This window comes from Gouania willdenowi, chromosome 17 (assembly GCF_900634775.1).
Source record: "Gouania willdenowi chromosome 17, fGouWil2.1, whole genome shotgun sequence".
Lineage (NCBI taxonomy): Eukaryota > Metazoa > Chordata > Actinopteri > Blenniiformes > Gobiesocidae > Gouania > Gouania willdenowi.
This window is the reverse complement of record NC_041060.1, coordinates 14,047,108-14,068,209: the sequence shown is the minus strand read 5'-3', so window position 1 is coordinate 14,068,209 and position 21,102 is coordinate 14,047,108. Positions and strand designations below refer to the sequence as shown.

The following is a 21,102-nucleotide window of genomic DNA, read 5'->3' as shown; positions in this document are numbered from 1 at the left end:
GCTTCGTCACAATGAGGTTCCGTCACGGCGCCTCTCACGGCACTCTGCAAGCATGGCCGGCGACAGCGAGACACATCTGAAGGACCGCGGCGAGACATCAAGCCCCGTTCGGCAACCTTTCCTCATCGGTGTCTCCGGAGGCACGGCCAGCGGCAAGGTTGGGTTTCCAGCCGACTCATTTCACGTTTAATACAGAATGACACGATACCCAGGTCACCGTTTAGACCGGGATAAGGAGCGCTGTGTGTAGCCACCGGTGCTAAGCTGACCGCGTGGCTCCCAATGCGTTTAATTGACAGTTCAATGGTCCATTCAGACGTCCTGCCCTCTTTCGACCACCGGGTTAATATGTCCGTCCCCTGTCTGGGATTTTTTTTTAACTTTGTTTCCTGCTTAAATATATCCCTACTTTGTATTACACGGTTGTTTTTAGTTCGGGCTTTTTTATTGGTTAGAAACGGAGAGCTTTGTTAGCATCTAGCGGAATTCCATCACATGCGAGCAATACTGGGGTTTTGGATATATTGGTGTCCTTGTTAACCGATGACCCACTTTTGTTTCAATATGCTCTAAAAAAATAATAATCAGTTAATGATGAGAAATTTGAAATGCCTCATGTGCAAAATTAATGTTAATCATAAGCATTTAACGACTGAGGTCGTGGCGTACTGGCATTACCTTACCTTAATTTGCATCATTAACATTTACTTTGAATTATTAGTTTAGTATTTAAAAATGCTATACTGACATCTGTCAATTATATTTGAAATAACATGTTTTGCTGTCAGGGTATGGGATTTTTTTTTGTACCTTTAACATCTGCTAACTACAGTTGGTGACGAAGCCGGAAGTTGATCATCAATTTATTGAGTTACCAGTATCTCCTTAACACTTACGCTGCTGAAACAATGGCTAGCGCTATCTCAGCTAGAACTGTTTGTAAACACGGCGATTTTCAAGTACCGGTTTATATAGTATTAAAACAATATTTGTTTCAGTGGTTAAATATTTTTACAGTGTTGCTCAGGGCGACCATTGGCGTTTTATTTACCACGAGTCGATAAAAAAAATATCAAAATAATTCCGTTTTAGTTACTCGCACGCGGGAAAGAAAATCTAAGTCAGCCTTTGTTCACTGTTGCATCATCACATGCGGAATATATTAATTAGATCCCGTCGAGCAGGAAGAACATTGTGATTAGAGTTGGTGTTGGTGATGTGGTTCTTTTTTATTTAGGGACTAAAACCCTGTATGTTCTGCCAGCAGCACTTAGGTACTATACTGGCTTCATTGTATTTCATTGGAATGCATCTGTAATGTAAAACATAGATCATAAAATGTTGATGACTCAATCTTATCCTATTACTTCGGAAAACATTCAGTGCCAGCCATTTTCAGATTTTCTACCCCCCTCAGTGCCAGCTGTTTTTTGAGCATTTTGACTGATTTTAAAGACCCACAGAACATTTTGTACTATGACGGTCTGAAATCCGACACCAGATTCTGAAAGATTGAAGCCTCTACTTTCATCAGATAAAAAAAATGTTTCTGGCTTGTTTCGTTCTATTGTAATCAGCCGTTGGATAGAGCAAGTTTTACACAAATCTTCAGTTTCAGAGCAAAAAAGCTGTCAGTGACTTTAAAGCTATTTATTTATTTTTTGCTTTAGTGACAACTCTAACATCTGAACATTGTCACTGAGACAGAGCTTTTGATGAGAAAATTATTATTATTGTGCTATCTGGGTCAGAGTTGAATTGATTTCTTACTGTATTTTGGCGTTCCTCCAAGTTTCTCTCCTGTCAGTCTGCACACAAACAACTTCCTCCTCCTCACGGACATGCAGAGTGTCACTGCTTGTCCTGTTTTTTTTTTTTTTTTATCATTTTATCTCACCATTGCCGCACAATCCAGTAATCCACTAAAGTTCCACACATGCTCTAGTCGGCTGTGCGCTGGTGGGAACATCAACATCAACTTTCGTAGCGCCATTTTCTGTCTCGTAAGCTCCTTTCCTCTCCCTCTGAGCTCTGCATCCAAAGGTGCGCTGATACCATCTACATGTCGCCTATTTTTTTGCTATCTCGCTCACAGTTGAGGCCCACCCACCCCCGTCAATCACAGACGTTACTTCCTCTTTCTCCCAACTCGCAGAGATGACCATTTGGCCCAGTTAGTTGATGGTTTTATCTCACAATCGCAACATCATCAATAATCCACTCAGGTCCACACATGTTCTGTGTTGGTGTGTTTGTAGCGTCATACTTTCACTCGTTCCTGCATCTTCCTCCTTAGCTAATGGTAGCATCAGTGGCTAATCTCACATCTAAAGGTGCGCTGCTGCCACCTTTAGGGCACCATTTGGTTACTACATCACATTACATCTTAGATATTGATGAGGGACCTGTTTTCTAGTAATCGCTGTGAAAAAACGCAAGTGACGAGTTTTCTCGTAAATTGCACTGAGCGTTTGGATTTGAAATGACGAGTTATCTCCTCAATGGCAAAAATAGGGTAAAATCTACTTGCCACTTTGCAACAGTTGAGAATTTATTTAGAAACCTGAACTATAAAAATAACTGATTGAAATTCACCATGATGTTTGTTTTCCCAACTAAAACTACCAAAGTATATAAATATTTAGTTTTATTCAGGTTATACCTGTCGGCGCTCCTGCCACAACTCTATCTTGTTTCTGCAGCAACTAAGAATTTATTATAATTATCAGTGTTTTTCTGACATATTGTCTAAATGTAGAAGATGGATTTAATATAATATTGTGGGGTCCACATGGACCTTATGGAAAAAAAATTAAAAGAATAGGCATATTGATTATGAGAAATCAAATTATTTTAATTGAATTTGTAGCCGAGCTACAAATAAGAATTTTGTTCAGACTTAATATGTCGGGCACTTTAAGGTATGGCATGCCACGCTAACTTGCTCTTGCCAATAGCAAACGTTAATGTAGAGCACTGGGTACATGATTTATTTTTTATTTTTTATTTTAAAATGTGACATTTTCCAAAAAAAAAAAAAAAAATTAAAATGTGACATTTTCAACTTTTAAATATGTCTTAGATACCTAAGACTACATAGTTATATATGCATTATAAATATTGTTTGCCCGGCCAACCTGTAGTACCTATTTTCCACCAGTTGGGTGAGTATAAGCCTATTTACAGCAGAGCAGTCCCTGAACTCGGCCATCTTTGGTAACAAACATCCATCAAACAGATTAAAGGTGCGCTACAACTAACAAACAACTGCTTAAACATCTTCACTCATGAACGCATCGCACATATAAAGCCGATGATATACATCGGCCCGCCGAAAACATTTGCGGGGTGCAGCAGAGAATACTGTCACCTGTACATTCAGTGGTCAGGACCGGATATGGCGGAGGTGTTGGTATTACTCAGTAATGCCACTTAGTGGTGGCAGAAATTGCTTCAAATCTCACATATTGCACCTTTAAAAAAAAAAAAAAAAAAAAAAATCCATCACGTGATTTTACAACTACATGAGACATGTTCTATATCTTGTCATCTTCTTTCACCATTGTTCCAAAAACAATCTCACTGGCACTGAGCCCAGGTTTAGCTTGCTTTAAAACCGGGTTGGGGAATTCCAGTCCTCGAGGGCCGGATTCCTGAGAAATTTAGACACGTCTGTGCTCTAACACAACTGAATCAACTGAATGGCTCGTGATCATGCTTCTGCAGAGCTTGATGACAACACATTGGTTTCAACCCGGTGTGTTGGAGTAGGGGCACACTTGCATATTTGTGCTTTCAACTATACCATGTTGTAGATTGTCAATGTCATTTGATTGAATCTGGTGCTTTCAATCTTGTTTAAAATAATAAATAAAAAAAGTTGAATTTGAAGGGGTTGACATGGGCTAGTAGTTCACTGTTTTAATTTGAATGTCAAAGGAGGTTATCTGGACAAACATGAAAGGGGGCTCACGTTGCAGGTTGAAATATCTAAAATTCATCCTTTTCTTTATTTGATCAGTTTTATAACTGTGTTGTTAATAGTCAGTGATTTGTACTATGAATGAAAGTCAGGGTTGAGACAAACACAAACCTTCTCATCTGTTCGTGCAGTCATCAGTATGTGAGAAGATAATGGAACTGTTGGGGCAGAACAAGATTGACCATCACCAAAGGCAGGTGGTGATCCTCAGCCAGGACAGTTTCTACAAGGTGTTGACTCCAGAGCAGAAAGCCAAGGCACAAAAAGGCCAATTCAACTTTGATCATCCAGGTATGTTGACATTGCAGTTTAATGTGTCAAGTTTGGAACAAAGTGATGTCGTCATGGAATCATGTTTAATGAAAAGCTGCCAGTGTCGTCAATGTGACTCAAATGTTCTAGTTGGCAGCCCCCTGGCTCTTCAGGTTTTTTTTTTTTTGTGTTTTGCCAGCACAGATCTTCCAATAAGAACAATTGAGGCCACATTTATGTAAGAAAAAAACAAAACTGGAGAAGATCCCTTTAAGAATGAGACATACACTAGGCCTAATAATTAAGGTATTGTATGGCATTGTGATTTAAAGAGTATATGGAGAGTCGATTCTACTCTGGCATTGCACCGACATTCCAACTGGTTTGACTTTTGACTTGCTTACTTTACATATATTGAGGTTTATCTTGTATTCATGCATACATGAAGATGAGAGGGGAAAATCCAGTATGCTTGATTGTGACTGACACTATCTTTTTCGCAAATTCAGAACCAGATTTAAGGATGTCTTTTGTTTTGATTTTTTTTGTATTTAATGGCCTTTGTTTAGCCTATTGGGTAAATATAATTTTTGAATGCCTGAAAATACTGATGTTGCACTGTTGGAAAGCAGTCCATGGTCTTGTTTAGTTTGGATTCATTCAGTACGACTGGTGTTGTGAATGGGTTTCTTTCAGCAGAAGCTTTTAACCCTTTTTGGACTGGAACTCAACCTCCCTTTCTCGCCTCCTTATTTGGCTGATCTGAAATCCTTCCAGTCAGCAAGCGTCACTCTCTGAGTGGAGCTGACACCTGTTAGTTAAAGGGCATTCTAGGGTTACCAAACGTGCAGTAGGAGGTTCTACGTGCTGCTCACGAGTGTGAGCCCCCTAAACTGCTGTGTAATCCTTCAGCATACATGCATCTGAGTGATTGTCCCTTCTTGTCCTCAGATGCCTTTGACAATGAGCTCGTCATGCAGACGCTCAAACTGATTCTGCAGGGGAAGACTGTCCAGATTCCAGTTTATGACTTTGTCACTCATTCCAGGTGACGGCTTTACTTTTTCTGATTGTCTAGCCCTCTTTCTCACAGATAAACCTAATCGAGTTACTTGTCATGATGACAAACCGGTTTCTGCACAAAATATTTGAATAAAGGCTTCGCTGTGTAGTTAATCTATGTAAATAAAACAAGTGTCAATCATAACAGATTATTTGCCTGATTTATATTTTGCTGCAGGAAGGACGAGTTTGTCATTGTGTATCCAGCTGACGTGGTCCTGTTTGAGGGAATCCTCATGTTCTACTCTCAGGAGATCAGAGACCTCTTTCAGATGAAGCTGTTTGTCGACACTGATCCAGACACACGGCTGTCACGTCGAGGTGAGTCGAATTGAACTCCAAACAGAAACTGTTGTTAACCAGAACTCTACATGAGTCTTGGATTCTGTAAGCAGTGAGTAATAATTGTGGCATTTTAGGAAATTATCTTTTTTTTTTTTTTGTGTGTGTGTGTGTGTGTTTCAGTCCTCAGAGACATCAGTGAGCGCGGTCGAGAGCTGGAGCAGGTGTTGGCTCAGTACATCACTTTTGTAAAACCAGCCTTTGAAGAGTTTTGTTTACCAGTAAGTGATCTTTATCTTATTGTTGATACATATCTGCTGTGGTTTGGTTTTTAATTGGATGTCTTGGACATTAAACATCTGGATGTATTTTTTAAGTTTGCAGCATGTCAACAAAACTGTGTTTTCCTCTAGACAAAGAAGTATGCAGATGTGATTATCCCACGAGGAGCAGATAACCTTGGTAAGAACAAACTGTGTTGTATGTATGTATACTTTAAGCCTGAATTTCCACATTCAAGGTCATTAAAACAACTCCATCAATGGCACCAGCAGAACATAGTGACATCGTTCAAGATAAATCCAGTACACGAGTCATTTATTTAAGAGATGCCTCTCAAGATAAAGATTTACTTACTTTTCTGTCAAACTAATACAATTTACCAATTTCTGTCAGTTTACACATTTGGGCAAAATAATTTTGAACTTCCTGAAATTGTGCCAAAAATGCTTAAAGGAGTGGTATTGTGCTATTTTTCACCCATTTCCAGATGTTCTAAGAACCTCAGCCACATAGTATTTGAGGTTTATTTTTCCAAGGTTTTAGCCTCTGAAAAGTGACTTTCTGAGCAGTTCTAAAAAAAACGGGCTGTTTTGGAGGCCTACTTATGCATATTCATGAGTAGTCTGTAGGCATTCTTGCGAGGGAGCACTATCGCTGTTCTTTTTAGCCAAAAAAACTGCACAGTACAGTAAAGCACATGGGTATTTAAGCAACTATTGTGATTGTGAGTCAGACTAACACTGTGCGTGCGTGTGCGCCCTCGGAGTAAATCAGCTGCTGCTTCAAAAACTCACTGGATCTGTTGCATTGCTTTCTTGTCCTCCTCTCCATTACATATTACAGGAGTAGTTCAAGGTGATGGTTCACTGTTTAGTCCAACCGATGTGTTGCATTGGGTCACAAACACGTCAGATCATCTCAAAGGCGATACCAGGCGGTCTAACTGAGGAAGTTTGAGAGGGCGGAGCTCACATTTTTATATAGGGTAGGAGGAGACAGGATTTTCAGGAGGAAGAGTTTCTGGTGTGTGACGTCAGGAACCGAAAAAAATCCAACTCGCCCGTTTGGAGCCGACTTTTTACAAAATGTGCAATAATGAGGGAGGGATGGAGGAAACAGAACTTTTTCAACTTTGGCCCTCTGAATGAGGCTAAAGGGATGTATATCACTGTTGCAAAACCATTCTGAAGTGATTTTTTTTTATCATACCGCCCCTTTAATACAGTTAATGGGGTCAACCATTGTTATTTCAAATTTATTCCCAGCAGAAATGCACCGAAACAAAATCATGTGATGTCCAGCTGTTTTCTACATTTGCTAAAGCCAGACATTAGACCGCTGTTTTTACATCGAAAACATGGAAGTGTTTGACATTGTGCCAAAACCTGTTGGTGTTAGTTGACGCCTCGTCATGTAGCTATTTTTATTTCAGAACAACTTCATCATATTGCAATATATTACGTTATATTTTGCATGAGAATTGACATTTACGACTTTGACCAACCGTTTATGGTGAAATTGTTTTAAAATATATTTTCCTAAAACATAAATGTGAAGGTAAATTCAGTGTCCTAGTGATGTTTTTGCTTGATTTTGTTTAAAAGAAGACAAGAGAAACATAATTCTAAAAAAATAACGCTAATATTGCACAAATTTCATTTTTTTTCCCCACGATTTCAGAAAATCCGAGGTCCCCGATTGAGTTGCATTGTGTTAGTGAAATGTGCTTTCCAAATAAATTTGCCTTTTCCTGGAAACAAGATCTGTAAATGGTTGAGAGACGCTTCAGGAAACTCAAGTCAATTCAAACATAAACTGCCTTAAGGGTATCTTAAATGCATAGTGCTGTTTGTGTGTCTTGGACGTCTTCCAACATGACTGAACTAACAGCAACACCGTCATAAACGCCTCCAGTTTACACATGGCACGTGCTAACTGATGGTGCTGCTTAGCTTAAAGTAAAAAATGTTCAGGAAACGTGTTGTAAACGGTTACAAAGAAGCTCATTTTATGCATTTTAGTTTTTAAAAGTTTTAAATATTGTGAGAGCAACATGCAACTTTCAGTTTAGATCTAAACCAGACATTGGCAACTATCGGCCCGGGGGCCACATTCTGCCCTCAGTCTATTTCTATGCGACCCCCAAAGTATCTGTATAAGATGGCCGAAAAAAAGACAAATAATTACAACATTGCAGGAAAATTCAGTGAAAAACAAGAGGAAAGCACTGAAAATGCTTCAAAAATGGCTCCCAAAAATGCAAATTGACAGCGTAAATACACAATATGACTATAAAAAAAATGATATTTTACAGGAAAAATACACAAAAGGACTGCAGAAATGCACAAAATGCCTCACAATGAGAAAAACACACAATTACGATACTAACCTTGTTCTTTCCTGTATTAATTCTCAGATCGCTCATTAATCTAAATGCTGAAATGAATGTTGATTGTGTGACCCTACGATCAGACACATTTTTGTGGCCCCGCTGTGATAAAAGTTGCCTACATCTGATTTAAACAGTCGTTTTATTTACATTCACTGGTGAAAATGTGTTGTTTTTTGTTTTGTTTTTTTCCAATGACTAATGAAACTTCCTTTTGTCTTTCTCACAGTGGCGATAAACTTGATAGTGCAACACATCCAAGACATTCTGAATGGCGGACTGAGCAAAAGACACAATGGCTGCGTGAACGGTCACAGTACCCCACGACAGAGACGGACCTCTGAGTCCAGCAGCAGACCTCACTGACCTCGTTGTCCCTCTCCTCACAGAGCAGAGAGGATTGTGGTGTCTACGCTGTAAATAGTGCCCATCAGCATCACTGTATTTAAAAAGAGGGAGAGAAAAAAGAAATTGCCTTTTATTTCAATAAGTATTCCGTTTTTTTTGTTACATTTGTAGTAATTATTAAACTTGGGATTTAGATAATTGCCAGCAGGGTAAACAGAAGCTCTTATTGTTGCAAGGGAAATAGAAGCTATGCTTTTTTTTTTTTTTTTTTTTGTGAAATCCCCTGCTTTAGAATTCATGCCAAGGGTGAATAAAGGCAAAGCTGGGGAAACAATGTTATTTTGTCTGACAAAACTTGAACCCCTTTGAGTTGGGGCGTGTCTCTAAAATGTGTGGGATGGTTTCTAAGTGAGAAGGATGCAAATTTAGAGAAGGAAATGTGTTGCGACAATCGTGGGACTGATTCCCATAGCATTGTTTTCATTGTTCAAATTTTTCTTCATTGTGTTGATTGTGCTGCATGACACTGGAGGTCTATACACTACAGTTTCTACCATATTGTGTCTGTATGATAGTAGCTGGAGAAAAAACTATTTAGTGCTAAGTTATGACCTGAATATCATCTTCTTAAAGCCAATTATTGTCAAATTAAGCCGACAGCATTACAACTTAAATCAAGCTAAACTGCTTTAAATCCCCTAATTTGTTGATTTTCTTAATTACCAGGAAAACTGGAATAAAATGAAGTTTAGGATTCTGGTCATGTTTTGTTGTTCACTTCCTTGAAGGTTGTCACTAACATTTTGGATGTCTGCCCAGTCCTGTGATGCACAAACACACACACACCCCCCCCACACCCTCCGGTTGATGACATCTGGAAAAAGTGACATTCTTTATCCCACAGCAATGTTATTAGTAAACCTGGACGTCACCATCCAACGTCTCACCTCAATGCCTCAATGAAGCTGCCTCAGGTTAAGTACAGTAACAGTATCCAACGTAGATGCTGGTTTCTATGACGATGTGGTGACAAAATAAAAACTTTAAAAATGATTTTTTTTTTTTTTTTTTGTGCAATTGAATGAATGATTTGTACCAAAATCTTTGTACTGTATGGCTGTAACGTGAAGATTTATAACTGAACCAAGCTGTCAGTTAATGCTCAATAAACTGATGGAGATGGTTTTCTGTGCCTGTGTATTTATTGTCTGATCTGCTCAACGTGACCACAAAGAACTGCACAAAATCACAATGTAGAATCAACTAGTTCAACTTAAAAGGGAACCCTATGGTTTTAAGGAAATATATGCATTAAAAATATTTTTTTTTTCCCTATTTCTGTATATATCATTTAACACTACATGTTGTGCACTCTAATTGACATGTTCTTGCATAGAAATCCAATGCAATTATTTCATTGCGTAATAGTGACCATCACCAGCCCTCTCTAAAGAAGGGTAATGTAGACTTTATTAGGAAGAGTAAGGAGATTTGGACGACTTTGTGCTCTTAGTTAATATGACGTAGGTTACTATTGTGTAGAGGTTCTCAACCTTGGGGTTGCAGTGGGTGTGGGGGTCACCAGATGCCTTTGAGAAACTAACATATTTTTTTAACAATTTGACCCCTTTTTTTTTTTTGCAAATTTTGACCTTTTTTCTGCAACTACATCAAACTTGCCATATTTTAACCTATTCATCACTTTTTCTTGCCAATTTTTTTTGCAACTTTTCATTCTTGCTACATTACTTCCTTTTTTCCACTGTGAAGACATTTTTGTCACTTTAAACCCTTTCCACCACATTTTTCCACCTAATGGCACACACGTTGACCCATTATTGTCACTTTTAAGCTATTTTCACCTAATTTCATGCATATTTTTGCCAATTTAACCACATTCACAATTTGTCATGCCCATTATTGCCAGTTTAAACTAATTGTTCCAATATTGACACTTTGATCCCTTTTTTTTTAAATTTATTTATTTTCTATTTAAATTTTTTCTTTATCACTTTTTCTGTCCATTTTTAGACACTTTTAAACTATTTCTGATTAAACCAATGATTAAACTCTTTAAGGTGACTATATACTTTGGCCCAAATAATACTAAACTTCCTCAATAACAGTGGATATTATTCAAAAAAATAAATTAATGTGGAAATCACAGATTCATAGAACACGTCACTGTGTGGATCTGATCTGACAGCTGACAGGAGAGAGAATTTTTAGGAAATATATAAATTTATATCTGATGGACTGATCTATAGTCAGCTGTATGAAGCCTGTTTCTTCCTATGTGCGGACGGGTAAAATCATTAATCAATTAATTAATTCATTCATTCATACGCTATAGTGAGGCTGACCACATCAGCAGGAACATACTTCAGACTGTGAAACAATGTGCTCTCATCCCAGTGTGTGTGTGATAAATTTACTTGAATAGAAAAACGTGTGTGCTGTAATAAAGTGAAACTGAGCACATAATCCAATGGATTAATATAATAAATAGTTTCACGCTTTTATGCATTAACAGTGTCAGCAGCTTCCTGCCTGGGTTATTACATTCCTGCCTTTTCTGTGGTTTTTGGATTTTAATTATTCATAATTTTACACTTAACCTGGTCGGGACCAAGTTATGAAGTGGATCAGATCTGAACGAGTATAAAAACTCCTCCTCCTGGCGCGCTGCACTAACACTGTTGCTCTTCACTGTCATTGTGGATTTGAATTAATTATATTTATTTAAGATCATAAACCGTTCCTTTATTGTAAAGACGCTCGCTCTGCCAGGTTCTCCACTGATTGGTCAGACGCTGCAATCTCCACCCCTTTTTATATGTAGCGCACATACCGAGGCTGATAACACTTGGCTTAAATTAGCGTGTTGTTATCAACCGTCGTAAGACAGCTTCTCTCTGACAGGGAATGTTTGGTTAGTTGAAGCCTGCTAACAGAAATTAATCCAGGATATAATTATCAAAATTTATGTCATCTCTAAAGAATACATGCATGTGCATGCATTATCTTCAATATTAAAACGCAGTCTAATTTTTTTTTTTGGACGGATAAATACTCAAAAAAAAAAAAAAAAAGCCCATCAACAATAGAATGGATGTGCATGTCTGCAACGCTCATTTCCGAGGATTCATGAACGCATCAGGACACGTAGCAGTAGCGAAGCGTCAAGATGGTGGTACGTGTGTATGTCTGTGGCTTGTGTCTGTTGTAAACAGTGCTTCACTGTGGCGTGTTGTGATTTAAAACGTGTCTGTTTATCCTCTGACAGAAATTCGGGCTTCAGTTTAAAGCCACGCTGGAAAACGTCACCAAAGTGCGACCATTGGGTGAGGATTTCCGGTGGTTTCTAAAGGTACAACAACAACAGTGGCTGAAGGGAGCTAAACATGCTAACACTACTTCATATCTCATTTAAAAAGCTAACAGGCCATTTAATTTTGTTTGTTTGAATTACTATGTTGTCTTAGGAATAGTTAAAAAAATAAAAATAAAAAAGGAAGCCTATTACCGCCACTAAAAATATATAAACTCATTGTAAGTCATAATTACGAGTTGGAAAATTCATAATTATGAAGTAGAAAGTCATAATTATGAGAATTTTTTTTTAATGTAAATGTGACTAAATCATTTTGCAATAAACACTTATATGTACTTATACTGTTTTCCACACTATGTACTATGTGTTGAATTTTAAAGAACTGAATATTAAAAAGCCCAAATATGTGTTTTGAACAAATTATTATTCAAAGTATGATTAAGAATGGGAACAGTGAGTGTCGGACGATACTGCTGCAAATAATGCTCAGGTTTTTTTAATCTCATAATTATGACTTTACTAACTCATATTTATAATTTGCCGTCGTATTTATTTTTTTAAATATTTAATATTTTTGCAATATTTGAATTCTATTTCTACTTGTAATTCCATTAGTTATTAAGTGTATTAGTATTAGGCCATTCCTTGTGGTGATGCTACTGATGATTATGAGCACATCTTCAGGTGTGATCGAGGAATCCAAACTGTCAAAGTGCTAATGGTTAATGGCACAAATAGCAAACACTTATTTATAAAACTAATTGATAGCAATGATGAGGATTGTACAATCTAAGGTGTGGAGGGGACGTTTTTCACCTGCTGTATTTGCTGATTGTTCTGGTTAATAATGTTATGGTACAGCTAGGGTCCTTCCAATGGTTTATTCTTTTTTAATGACATTCACAACTGTGACAATTTGTAATATGAACTAAAAGGGAATCTTTTTTTATGGTGCAAAAAAAAAGAAAAATCTGACTGTTTCACAAAAAAATGTGAAATTTACATTATATTAATATATTAAAAAAATGTCAACTATATTGTCACTGTTTGATCTACTCATCATGCAATTCCCACCATTGACACTCTTTCTGTTGTTGTTTTAACAGTTGAAATATATATTTTTTGATGATATATTTCCCTTTATTTCTCTTCTGCTCCTCATAAAGCTGAAGTGTGGAAACTGCGGTGAGACCTCTGACAAATGGCAGTATGTGACTCTAATGGTAAGAATAAACATCAAATTTAGACTGATATTGAAATAAATGTAAATAAAAAAAAAAAAAAATCCCAAACACATAATTTTCATTTCATTTTGTTGTCTATATTTTTCTTTAGGAGAGTGTTCCTTTGAAGGGTGGCAGAGGCAGTGCCAGCATGGTTCAAAAGTGTAAACTCTGTGCCAGAGAAAACTCAATCGGTAATCCCCCAACACACACTTTTAAGCACTCACCGTTTATTTTCATAACTTGAAGTAATACTTTTGTTTGTCGTAGATATCCTGGGAGATACAATCACACCTTACAATGTAAGCCCACACCAGACAATGCTGTGTTTTCATTCTGTTGTACGATTCAGGTGAGATTTGATGGTGTGAAGCAGCAGGTTAGACGTTGTCTAGTGATTGCTTGGGATTGTTCTCATTGGGACGTATTTGGAAAGTAAAAGTTGAAAAATTCTGTTTTTTTGGGGGGGGTTTGTTTCTTTTAAAGGCTGAGGACAATGAGAGATTCAAAACTATGGTGATGTTTGAGTGTCGGGGTTTGGAGCCTATCGACTTCCAACCTCAGGTGAGTGTGTGCGTGTGCGCACCCGTGTGTGCAAAAGTAGGAAAATTATGTTATGCTGGTCGTCAATAATGCTCCGAAAGCAAGTTATAAAAGTGGATCAATATCCAATCGTATTGATTTCTGGATATCGATTTGATGTAAGCAAAATACTAGTTTCGGCTTATATTATAATGTAATTTAATTTAATTTAATAATATTTAAAAGAAAAAAACATGATTTATTATTATAATACAATATAATATCAGATAATCCGATCTAATAATAATAATAATAACAATAATCACTCCGGTATATATAATTTGTTTTTATTGGATTTATTGAAGTTATTTTCCAGGGAATTCCTTTTTTTAAATGTAATTTTTAAAAAATGTAATTGTACAATATTCTTCCATTCTAGCCTGTTCTAACATTCCACACAACGAAAATAATAAAGTAACTTATTAGTGAACAGACACAATCATCTTTGCAAATGATTAAGCCCGTCGTGAATTTTGCTGTATGAGTTCTTGTCAGAAATGTGTTGCTATTTTAATTTTGTAGATCATAGAAATGCAGTGAAGATGATGAGGAATTATTTTAGGTAGGTACGTTGGCATTTACATGTGTTAAGAAAATAAAATGGTGTCATTTCAACAATGTTGTGTCCTATTCTTATCACGTCCATCTGTCAAAGACTCTATATTAATCACTTTTAGTTCCTTACGTGTAAAACATCAGTTTTAATTTAGGATAAGTGTTTTCCTTGCAATTTTTATATTGATCAACATCCTTGGATTTGATCTTGGGTCTAGAACGTGTGTGTGTTAAACATGCAGCATGGAGGCTTCTGGTGAATTTTCTAGATATGAGAAAGTCTTTATTTGGCCACCAGAGGGCGCCCTATAGGAAAAAGAAAATTTACAAATTTAGTAGTTTTTTTTTTTTTCTTTTTTCTCAGACTTCATGCAAATGTTTTAATCAGAAATGATGCTTGCTCAATTAAGATTTTAATGAATTTGTGAAACAGTTTTTTTTTTTTTTGCTTATAAAAGCATTTAATGTCATTTTATAACTGTATCTAAATGAAACTCTTCAGGCTGGATTTGCTGCAGAAGGAGCAGAGTCTGGAACACAGTTTCCAGAAGTTAACCTACTGGAAAAAGTGAGTGGAAAAAGGAAATGTTAAGGTTGCTCCTGTGTCTTTGTCTGTGTGAGTTAATATTTCTCCCTGCTGTTGTTCTGAGTGTGTGTTAATGATAACACAAGCAGTGTGCTCAGGAACACAACAACCTCTTCTTTGTGCTTAATGTAGCCAATCCTCTTTGGCATCGTTACAGGACTGGACGGACTACGATGAGAAGGTCAAAGAGTCGGTTGGAATATATGAAGTCACACACAAGTTCATTAAGTGCTGATGGCGACCAGTGGGAGGGCGGAGCCAATGGATGGTTTCCTGGTTTACAGGATATTTCAGACGACTGTGGGTTGGACAAACCACTGACATCTGTGGGATTATAGTGATGATCTCTTCAGACACATTTCTGGAACCAAAAAACTCAAACTTTTTTTTTTCGGTGCTTCAATAAAATTGAAGTTTGAACATTTCCATCACTTCTCATATACTTTTGTCTTATTTATGTTAGTATTTTTAACTATAAAAGATGCAGACCATTGACTAATACTATTACACCACTTAAAAAGGTAACTATTTTATTTTTTTTTTTTTAACCGGGGTTGGGGGTCAATGACATTTTTTAATTACAATTACGTCTTCAATTTTCGCTGAAAGTCTATTGTCATTATGTTCTCAATTACTAATGTTGAATTACAATTAATCACAATTACTGAGCCTGAAAAAAAAAAAAAATGTTAACCTTCCTCTTGTGCTAGCTTTCTGTTAGCATCTCTTACCATAACGAATCAGTTTTGACCCATAGCTTAAATCAACTGTAAAATACACTAAAAATAATTTGTCATCTGATTTGTTTTTTTTTTTCTTTCTCTTGTTACCTTGTTAGGCTTCTTTATCCATGAAAATATTATTACTAATATATTTGGTGTGAGCGTTTGAGCCTTTTCTCTGTGAATATACGCCTTGATTTAGTGTTTTTTAGTTTTTTTAAATGGTAAAATAATGCTAGAGAGAACTGACAGGAAGTGGGAAAAGTTCACGTGAAACACATTTTTAATAATTAACTACATGTGTGTGTGTGTAAGCCATATAACTGTAAAATGGTTCCTTATAATTTTGCATTTAATTCAAATGTAATGAACAGTTTTTTTTTTTGTAGAATTTCCATGAAATTTCATAGAAATGTCTATGCTAATTACAATTACAAGGTCAATGATCTAAACACAAATACATTTCAATTATGATTACAACAGCAGCAGATTTTTTCAATTACAATTTATTACAATTATGATTACGTCAGGTTCAAATAGCTCAAATGTAAAATTGTTTCCGTTTGCACATTCATTAGGCCTACATATGAATAAATAAATAAGAAAAGTTCTTCAGGATCTAAAAGATCCTATAGGATAATTAACAGCCACTAATAGTCCCATTCATTGATACGACAACTAGGGACAATGTTATTTATAGAACAAATAACTATTTAGATACAGTATATGAGGGTTGGACTTAAAATGTTGATAAAGCTGGGATTATTATTTTAAGTTTAATCTAGTTTTAATGAATATTAGATGAGCTGGCACCATTTGAATAACAAATACAATCTTAATTATTACTTGATCTGAAGTCCAAAAGCCTGTACTTTATTATTTTATTATTCTGTTGACGTACTTCATGTGATTATTTATTCTAAAATGTGTTTTCTCCCTTGCCGAGTACTTCCTATCAATCACAAATCTCAGTTAATAGTAAAAAAAAAAAAGCTGTGGATTTTGACAGGCTTGGAAAAAAGTCAATGTATTTCTGAACTTCCACTCCTTCCATAATTTCAGAATCTTGCATGTCTAACAAAACAATTGGATGGAAATTCTGATTAATTAATACTTTAAACACAATAAACATGTGGCTCCCAAAGATTATACGTACATCCATATGTCCTACAAAGTTGGAAATCATTATAAAAGTTAAAAGATTTATGCTTTTGATATTTATTTTTGACAAATGCTTAATAACATGCACATAGAATCTCGTTTTGATTCATTTTAGGATGAATTTAAGTTCATCCCACAGTTTAATTAGGATAAAAACACCATACAGGAAAAAACATCCGCCCTTCCTTGAAAAGCCGATTAATGTTGTTGATAGTGACTATATATACCACTATGTTGCTATGTAGAGAGTAATCAGCTCTTTTAGTTATCTCCATTCACTCATTACACTAAAGCCATGGCCATAAAAACCCTGCAGAGGAGACATAAAAGAGCAGATCTTTCTCCTAAATGTTAGTGAAGATGTCGTCAATCATTGATTTCTCAACAGCCCAGATTCCCACACATCTACCAAATGACCAGACGGACATCCGCCGTTAAAAGCTTAAGATGGTCATGAGAGATAATAGCTGAGTATTTACGCAGGGATCATCTGAGGAGAAGTTCACATATATAAAGGTCATTGGACGAGGATGAGTGTGAAGCATTAACAGCATGAGCTCCAAACTGCTGCTGGTCACACTGCTGTGTGTGTTGTACACACTGCAGGTCCAAACACAGGACAACCCACTGAGACTGTGCGGTCGATCCTTTCTGAGAGCCGTGGTGTTCACCTGTGGAGGCTCCAGGTGGAGACGACTGATGGGAGAGGAGGAACCTTTACCAGATGGTGAGCACCACTCATTCACTTCTCTTTATTTCTCATTCATCGTATTCGTCACAAGACTACAAAACAAAGTCAATGCAGTGTAACCGATGTGATGAAGTAAGGTGATGATATCTCCTGACAGCGTACAGAGAGTCAGACCTGCTGAAGATGACAGCGGTGCCAGTGCTGAGTCGTCAATGGCGAGACCAGAACCAGGCATTAATGTCCGAGTGCTGTCACCAAGGCTGTAGAAGATCTGACCTCGGCATGCTCTGCTAGAGAGAAACAGCTCAACGAGGTTCTCATTAGTTTGTCGTTGGTGTTTAGAAATTGGTGCTAAAGTTGTTGAATGTGTCAAACTCAAGGCCCGGGGGCCAAATCCAGGCCTTTAAAGCATCCAATTCGGCCCACGGGAGAAAGTGAAAATGACAGAGAAAACATGAATAATTGTGTAAATTACCAAATAATCCAGTTGTAGATATCTTAAATTCACCAACTCCACAGTAGTTTTTAGAGGCTCACATTTTTTCTTTGTTTCTATCACATGAATGCAGTCATTTTTAATTGCATCTTTAGTTGAGTTTTTGTTTATTCACACAAGATTTTTCAGGTTTTTATCTCCTGACATGTTTCTCCTGTCAACTGCCAGTCTTCGTCAGAGCAGTTCTGCTGATCGCCTTTGATGGTTCCTTTGAAGTTTCTCTTGACTTTAAAGTAATATAGTTCCGGCGAGGTTCATTTTGTCTTTCTTTTTTGAATAGTATGTTTAGTTGAGGTTTTAAAAGAAGACAAAAAGAAGATGAAATTAATCTCGCTGGAAATATTTTCCTTTGCAATTTGTGGAAAAAAACTTTAAATTTTTCCCACAAATCTTGCAATTTCTCACAAACAATTCCACAAAAAATACTCTAATTTACACAAAATTTGGTAACAAAACCACAAATTTTTGAAGTGAATTGAACCTATATTGAAAACTAGGGCACAATACTGTTAAAGTTGTTTTGTTTTTTTCTCCTCCTATAATCTACGGCCTACTTGAGGTCAAACTGGTCAATATTTGGCCCCTGAACTAAAATGAGTTTGACACCCATGATGTAGAGTAATGTGGTTACAGATTTCACTCAAACAAATAAAAAAAACAAAAAAAAAAAAAACGCATAAACTTTGGTTTAAAGTTCTTGTTGTGTCACTTCGTAAGACATCCATCCATCATCACATCCGTTGACAATAGATTGTGTCTTAGGGTTGCTGTAATTTATTCATAATAAACAGCGTAAACCGCTGCGATGCCAAACAACGAGCTGTTCTTAAAAGAGTAGGAGGCGAATGTATCGTTGGTTGCGTCCCACAGACAGCGACTACTGATCTGCATGCCATGACCTACGATCTGTCCGATGGTGACCAGGACCACATATTTATATCTGGGGATACCTAAATCCTTCACATGGGATTTTATCACCTGAGGAAAACAAAAGAAAATACACCCACTATTAGAAGTTCCCACTTTCTCACAAACATGCCTTTATTTTGATTTAATATAACTTTATTTACCTCAGCTAGTGTTTTTGTCATCTTTTGAGACCATTCCACTTCATAAGTTGCAAACTGGAGGTGTGCAGTGAGCACGTCTTTTAGTATTTGTGTGGCAGCTGTGACGGGAAAGCGCTTGTAAGGTCCTGTGGTGCAAAGAATAATATAATATTAAAAAATATTAAAACACTGGGATACGTGTGAGATTTAAGATAGTTTTTGTGCTTGGAGGACATTCCCCTCCACTTTTCAATTTCAACACAAAACATTGAAGTGGCACATCTTCTGTTGCCTTACCCAGCTGGTAGGTGTTGGCCATTGTTACAGTCTTCACAAAGTTATCGTCTTGATGTCCTTGTATGTCTGTGCCCGTACTTATTGAGCTGAAAGTCATAATAATCAAATCAAACTGGCTGTAAGTATACAACACAATAAATGACTTACAGAAAATGTATAATAAGAGAGAAAATTACTCATGTTGTGTTCAAGTTATGATTATTTGATCAATTGTTTAAAATAAATAGATAAATAATTATAATTAAAAAAAAAACAAAAAAAAAAAACTCCCACTTACTCAGTCTTGCTAATCGTCTTTTTACTTTTGGTTCCATGACTTCTTTCAGATGTTGATTTGTCTTCAGACGGTTCAGCCATGACTTCTTTATTCTTTTTGATACAAAATCTACACCATTGATAATTAATCAATATTCCATGTCTACACACCAGAGGTTCCCAACATTTTTCAGGTCGTGACCCCATTTTTACATCACAAATATCTATAAAATTCATATATAATATAAAATGCAGTATAAAAATATCTATATTTTTATACTGCATTTTATTTGAACTACATTTACATTTCAGAAAGTATATGATACAGTTATTTAATATTTATTGTGTGTGATGTGTATTTGAAAAGTAATAATAATTTTAAAAAAAATAAATAGAATTTTAATCCGGTTTTTTTTTTCTTCTTTCTTTCTTTTAGATTTCAAGTGACCCCATTTTAATTCCAGGCGACCCCACATGGGGTCACGACCCCAAGGTTGAAAAACCCTGGTCTACACCCATCACATGTCATACACAGCAGAGTATAAACCTTTGATGACATTTGATTACACTGCCAGTTTCATACTAAACCAACTCTTGTTACGTTGTCAACAACAGGTCGCTTATATATGCTATGTTTTAGCTGGACACGAAATGTAAACAACGTGCCTGTAAAAGTTAAAAACCTCAGACAAACTGATGTTTTTAAAGATGTGTAACTGAATGTGTTCATGCAGAGAGAACACTGAACGTAATGTTACAAGTTTATTACCTTTTTCAGGACCTTTTAGAATAGAACCGATGGCGAGAACGACTCACGGTTGTCATAGCAACGAGATACAGTTTGGTTGTATTAAACGCGGGGGACTAAAGTCTCGCGGGATTTCACGTTGACCATCAGCGTTGCCAGATTGAGCGAGTTCCCGTTAATGGTCAGTTTTTATTTATTTATTTATTTATTTATTTATTTATTTATTTATTTATTTATTTATTTATTTATTTATTCAATTATTTATTTATTCAATTATTTATTTATTTATTTATTCCTTTATTTAGTTCAGTTTAGTTTAGTTTATTTCTGTCTCTTTAAATATGTGGACTCAAGTGCACACGTTAAGTGAATGCTCTTTCTGAATCAACACCGAGACAATCAACAAATGTAAAAAAAAAAAAAAAAACCCAAACAAAACAGGACAGAAAGGTGTAGGCTGAAACCTTCACTTATCTAATCTCTCATTTTCAAATTCATCCTTTACACAGCTTCCTTTTGATTTATATCAACAATAAGATAAATGCAATTAAATACATAACACATAATACATGGCTTCTGTATTTTTTTGCAAGCCTTTTTATTACTATATTGTACTTTGAGTTCATTTTTGAAATTTTGACTTTAATATAATTTTTTCGACTTTAATATCGACATTATATTGAAGCTTTACTCTCAAAATTTCAATTTGAATCTCCACATTTCGACTTTATTCCCGGCATTTTGACTTTATTCTTGATTTTCCCAAAATTATTTTCTCCATCAAAATTGGCCCCAATCTTCCAGTT

At 36.2% G+C, this 21,102-nt stretch overlaps 4 protein-coding genes across 5 annotated transcripts; 3 read left to right on the top strand and 1 right to left on the bottom strand.

Annotated features, from left to right (window-relative positions):
* Positions 1-6: 6 nt before the first annotated feature.
* uck2b (uridine-cytidine kinase 2b) lies at positions 7-9,735 on the top strand. Its single transcript, XM_028473575.1, has 7 exons — positions 7-157; positions 4,114-4,273; positions 5,186-5,282; positions 5,475-5,617; positions 5,762-5,859; positions 5,992-6,040; positions 8,479-9,735. Exons 1-7 carry the CDS (start codon positions 53-55, stop codon positions 8,613-8,615), a joined length of 789 nt encoding a protein of 262 aa, XP_028329376.1. The 5' UTR covers positions 7-52; the 3' UTR covers positions 8,616-9,735.
* Positions 9,736-11,743: 2,008 nt separating this feature from the next.
* On the top strand, positions 11,744-15,308 carry czib (CXXC motif containing zinc binding protein). 2 transcript variants are annotated; one of them, XM_028473106.1, is made up of 8 exons: positions 11,744-11,790; positions 11,884-11,967; positions 13,098-13,154; positions 13,267-13,348; positions 13,425-13,456; positions 13,641-13,718; positions 14,794-14,859; positions 15,035-15,308. In XM_028473106.1, exons 1-8 carry the CDS (start codon positions 11,785-11,787, stop codon positions 15,110-15,112), a joined length of 483 nt encoding a protein of 160 aa, XP_028328907.1. In that variant the 5' UTR covers positions 11,744-11,784; the 3' UTR covers positions 15,113-15,308. The 2 variants fall into 2 exon arrangements, with proteins under 2 accessions (XP_028328907.1, XP_028328908.1); XM_028473107.1 differs by having other exon boundaries at positions 15,010-15,308.
* Positions 15,309-17,312: 2,004 nt separating this feature from the next.
* Positions 17,313-17,745, top strand: LOC114479616 (relaxin-3-like). The gene is made up of 2 exons (XM_028473377.1): positions 17,313-17,487; positions 17,609-17,745. The coding sequence occupies exons 1-2, from the start codon at positions 17,313-17,315 to the stop codon at positions 17,743-17,745; spliced, it is 312 nt and encodes a 103-aa protein (XP_028329178.1).
* Positions 17,746-18,543: 798 nt separating this feature from the next.
* On the bottom strand, positions 18,544-20,448 carry LOC114479701 (tctex1 domain-containing protein 1-B-like). The gene is made up of 5 exons (XM_028473530.1): positions 20,318-20,448; positions 19,571-19,678; positions 19,294-19,379; positions 19,018-19,142; positions 18,544-18,925 (listed from the first exon to the last, which is right to left on the bottom strand). The coding sequence occupies exons 2-5, from the start codon at positions 19,648-19,650 to the stop codon at positions 18,722-18,724; spliced, it is 495 nt and encodes a 164-aa protein (XP_028329331.1). The 5' UTR covers positions 19,651-19,678; positions 20,318-20,448; the 3' UTR covers positions 18,544-18,721.
* Positions 20,449-21,102: the final 654 nt, after the last annotated feature.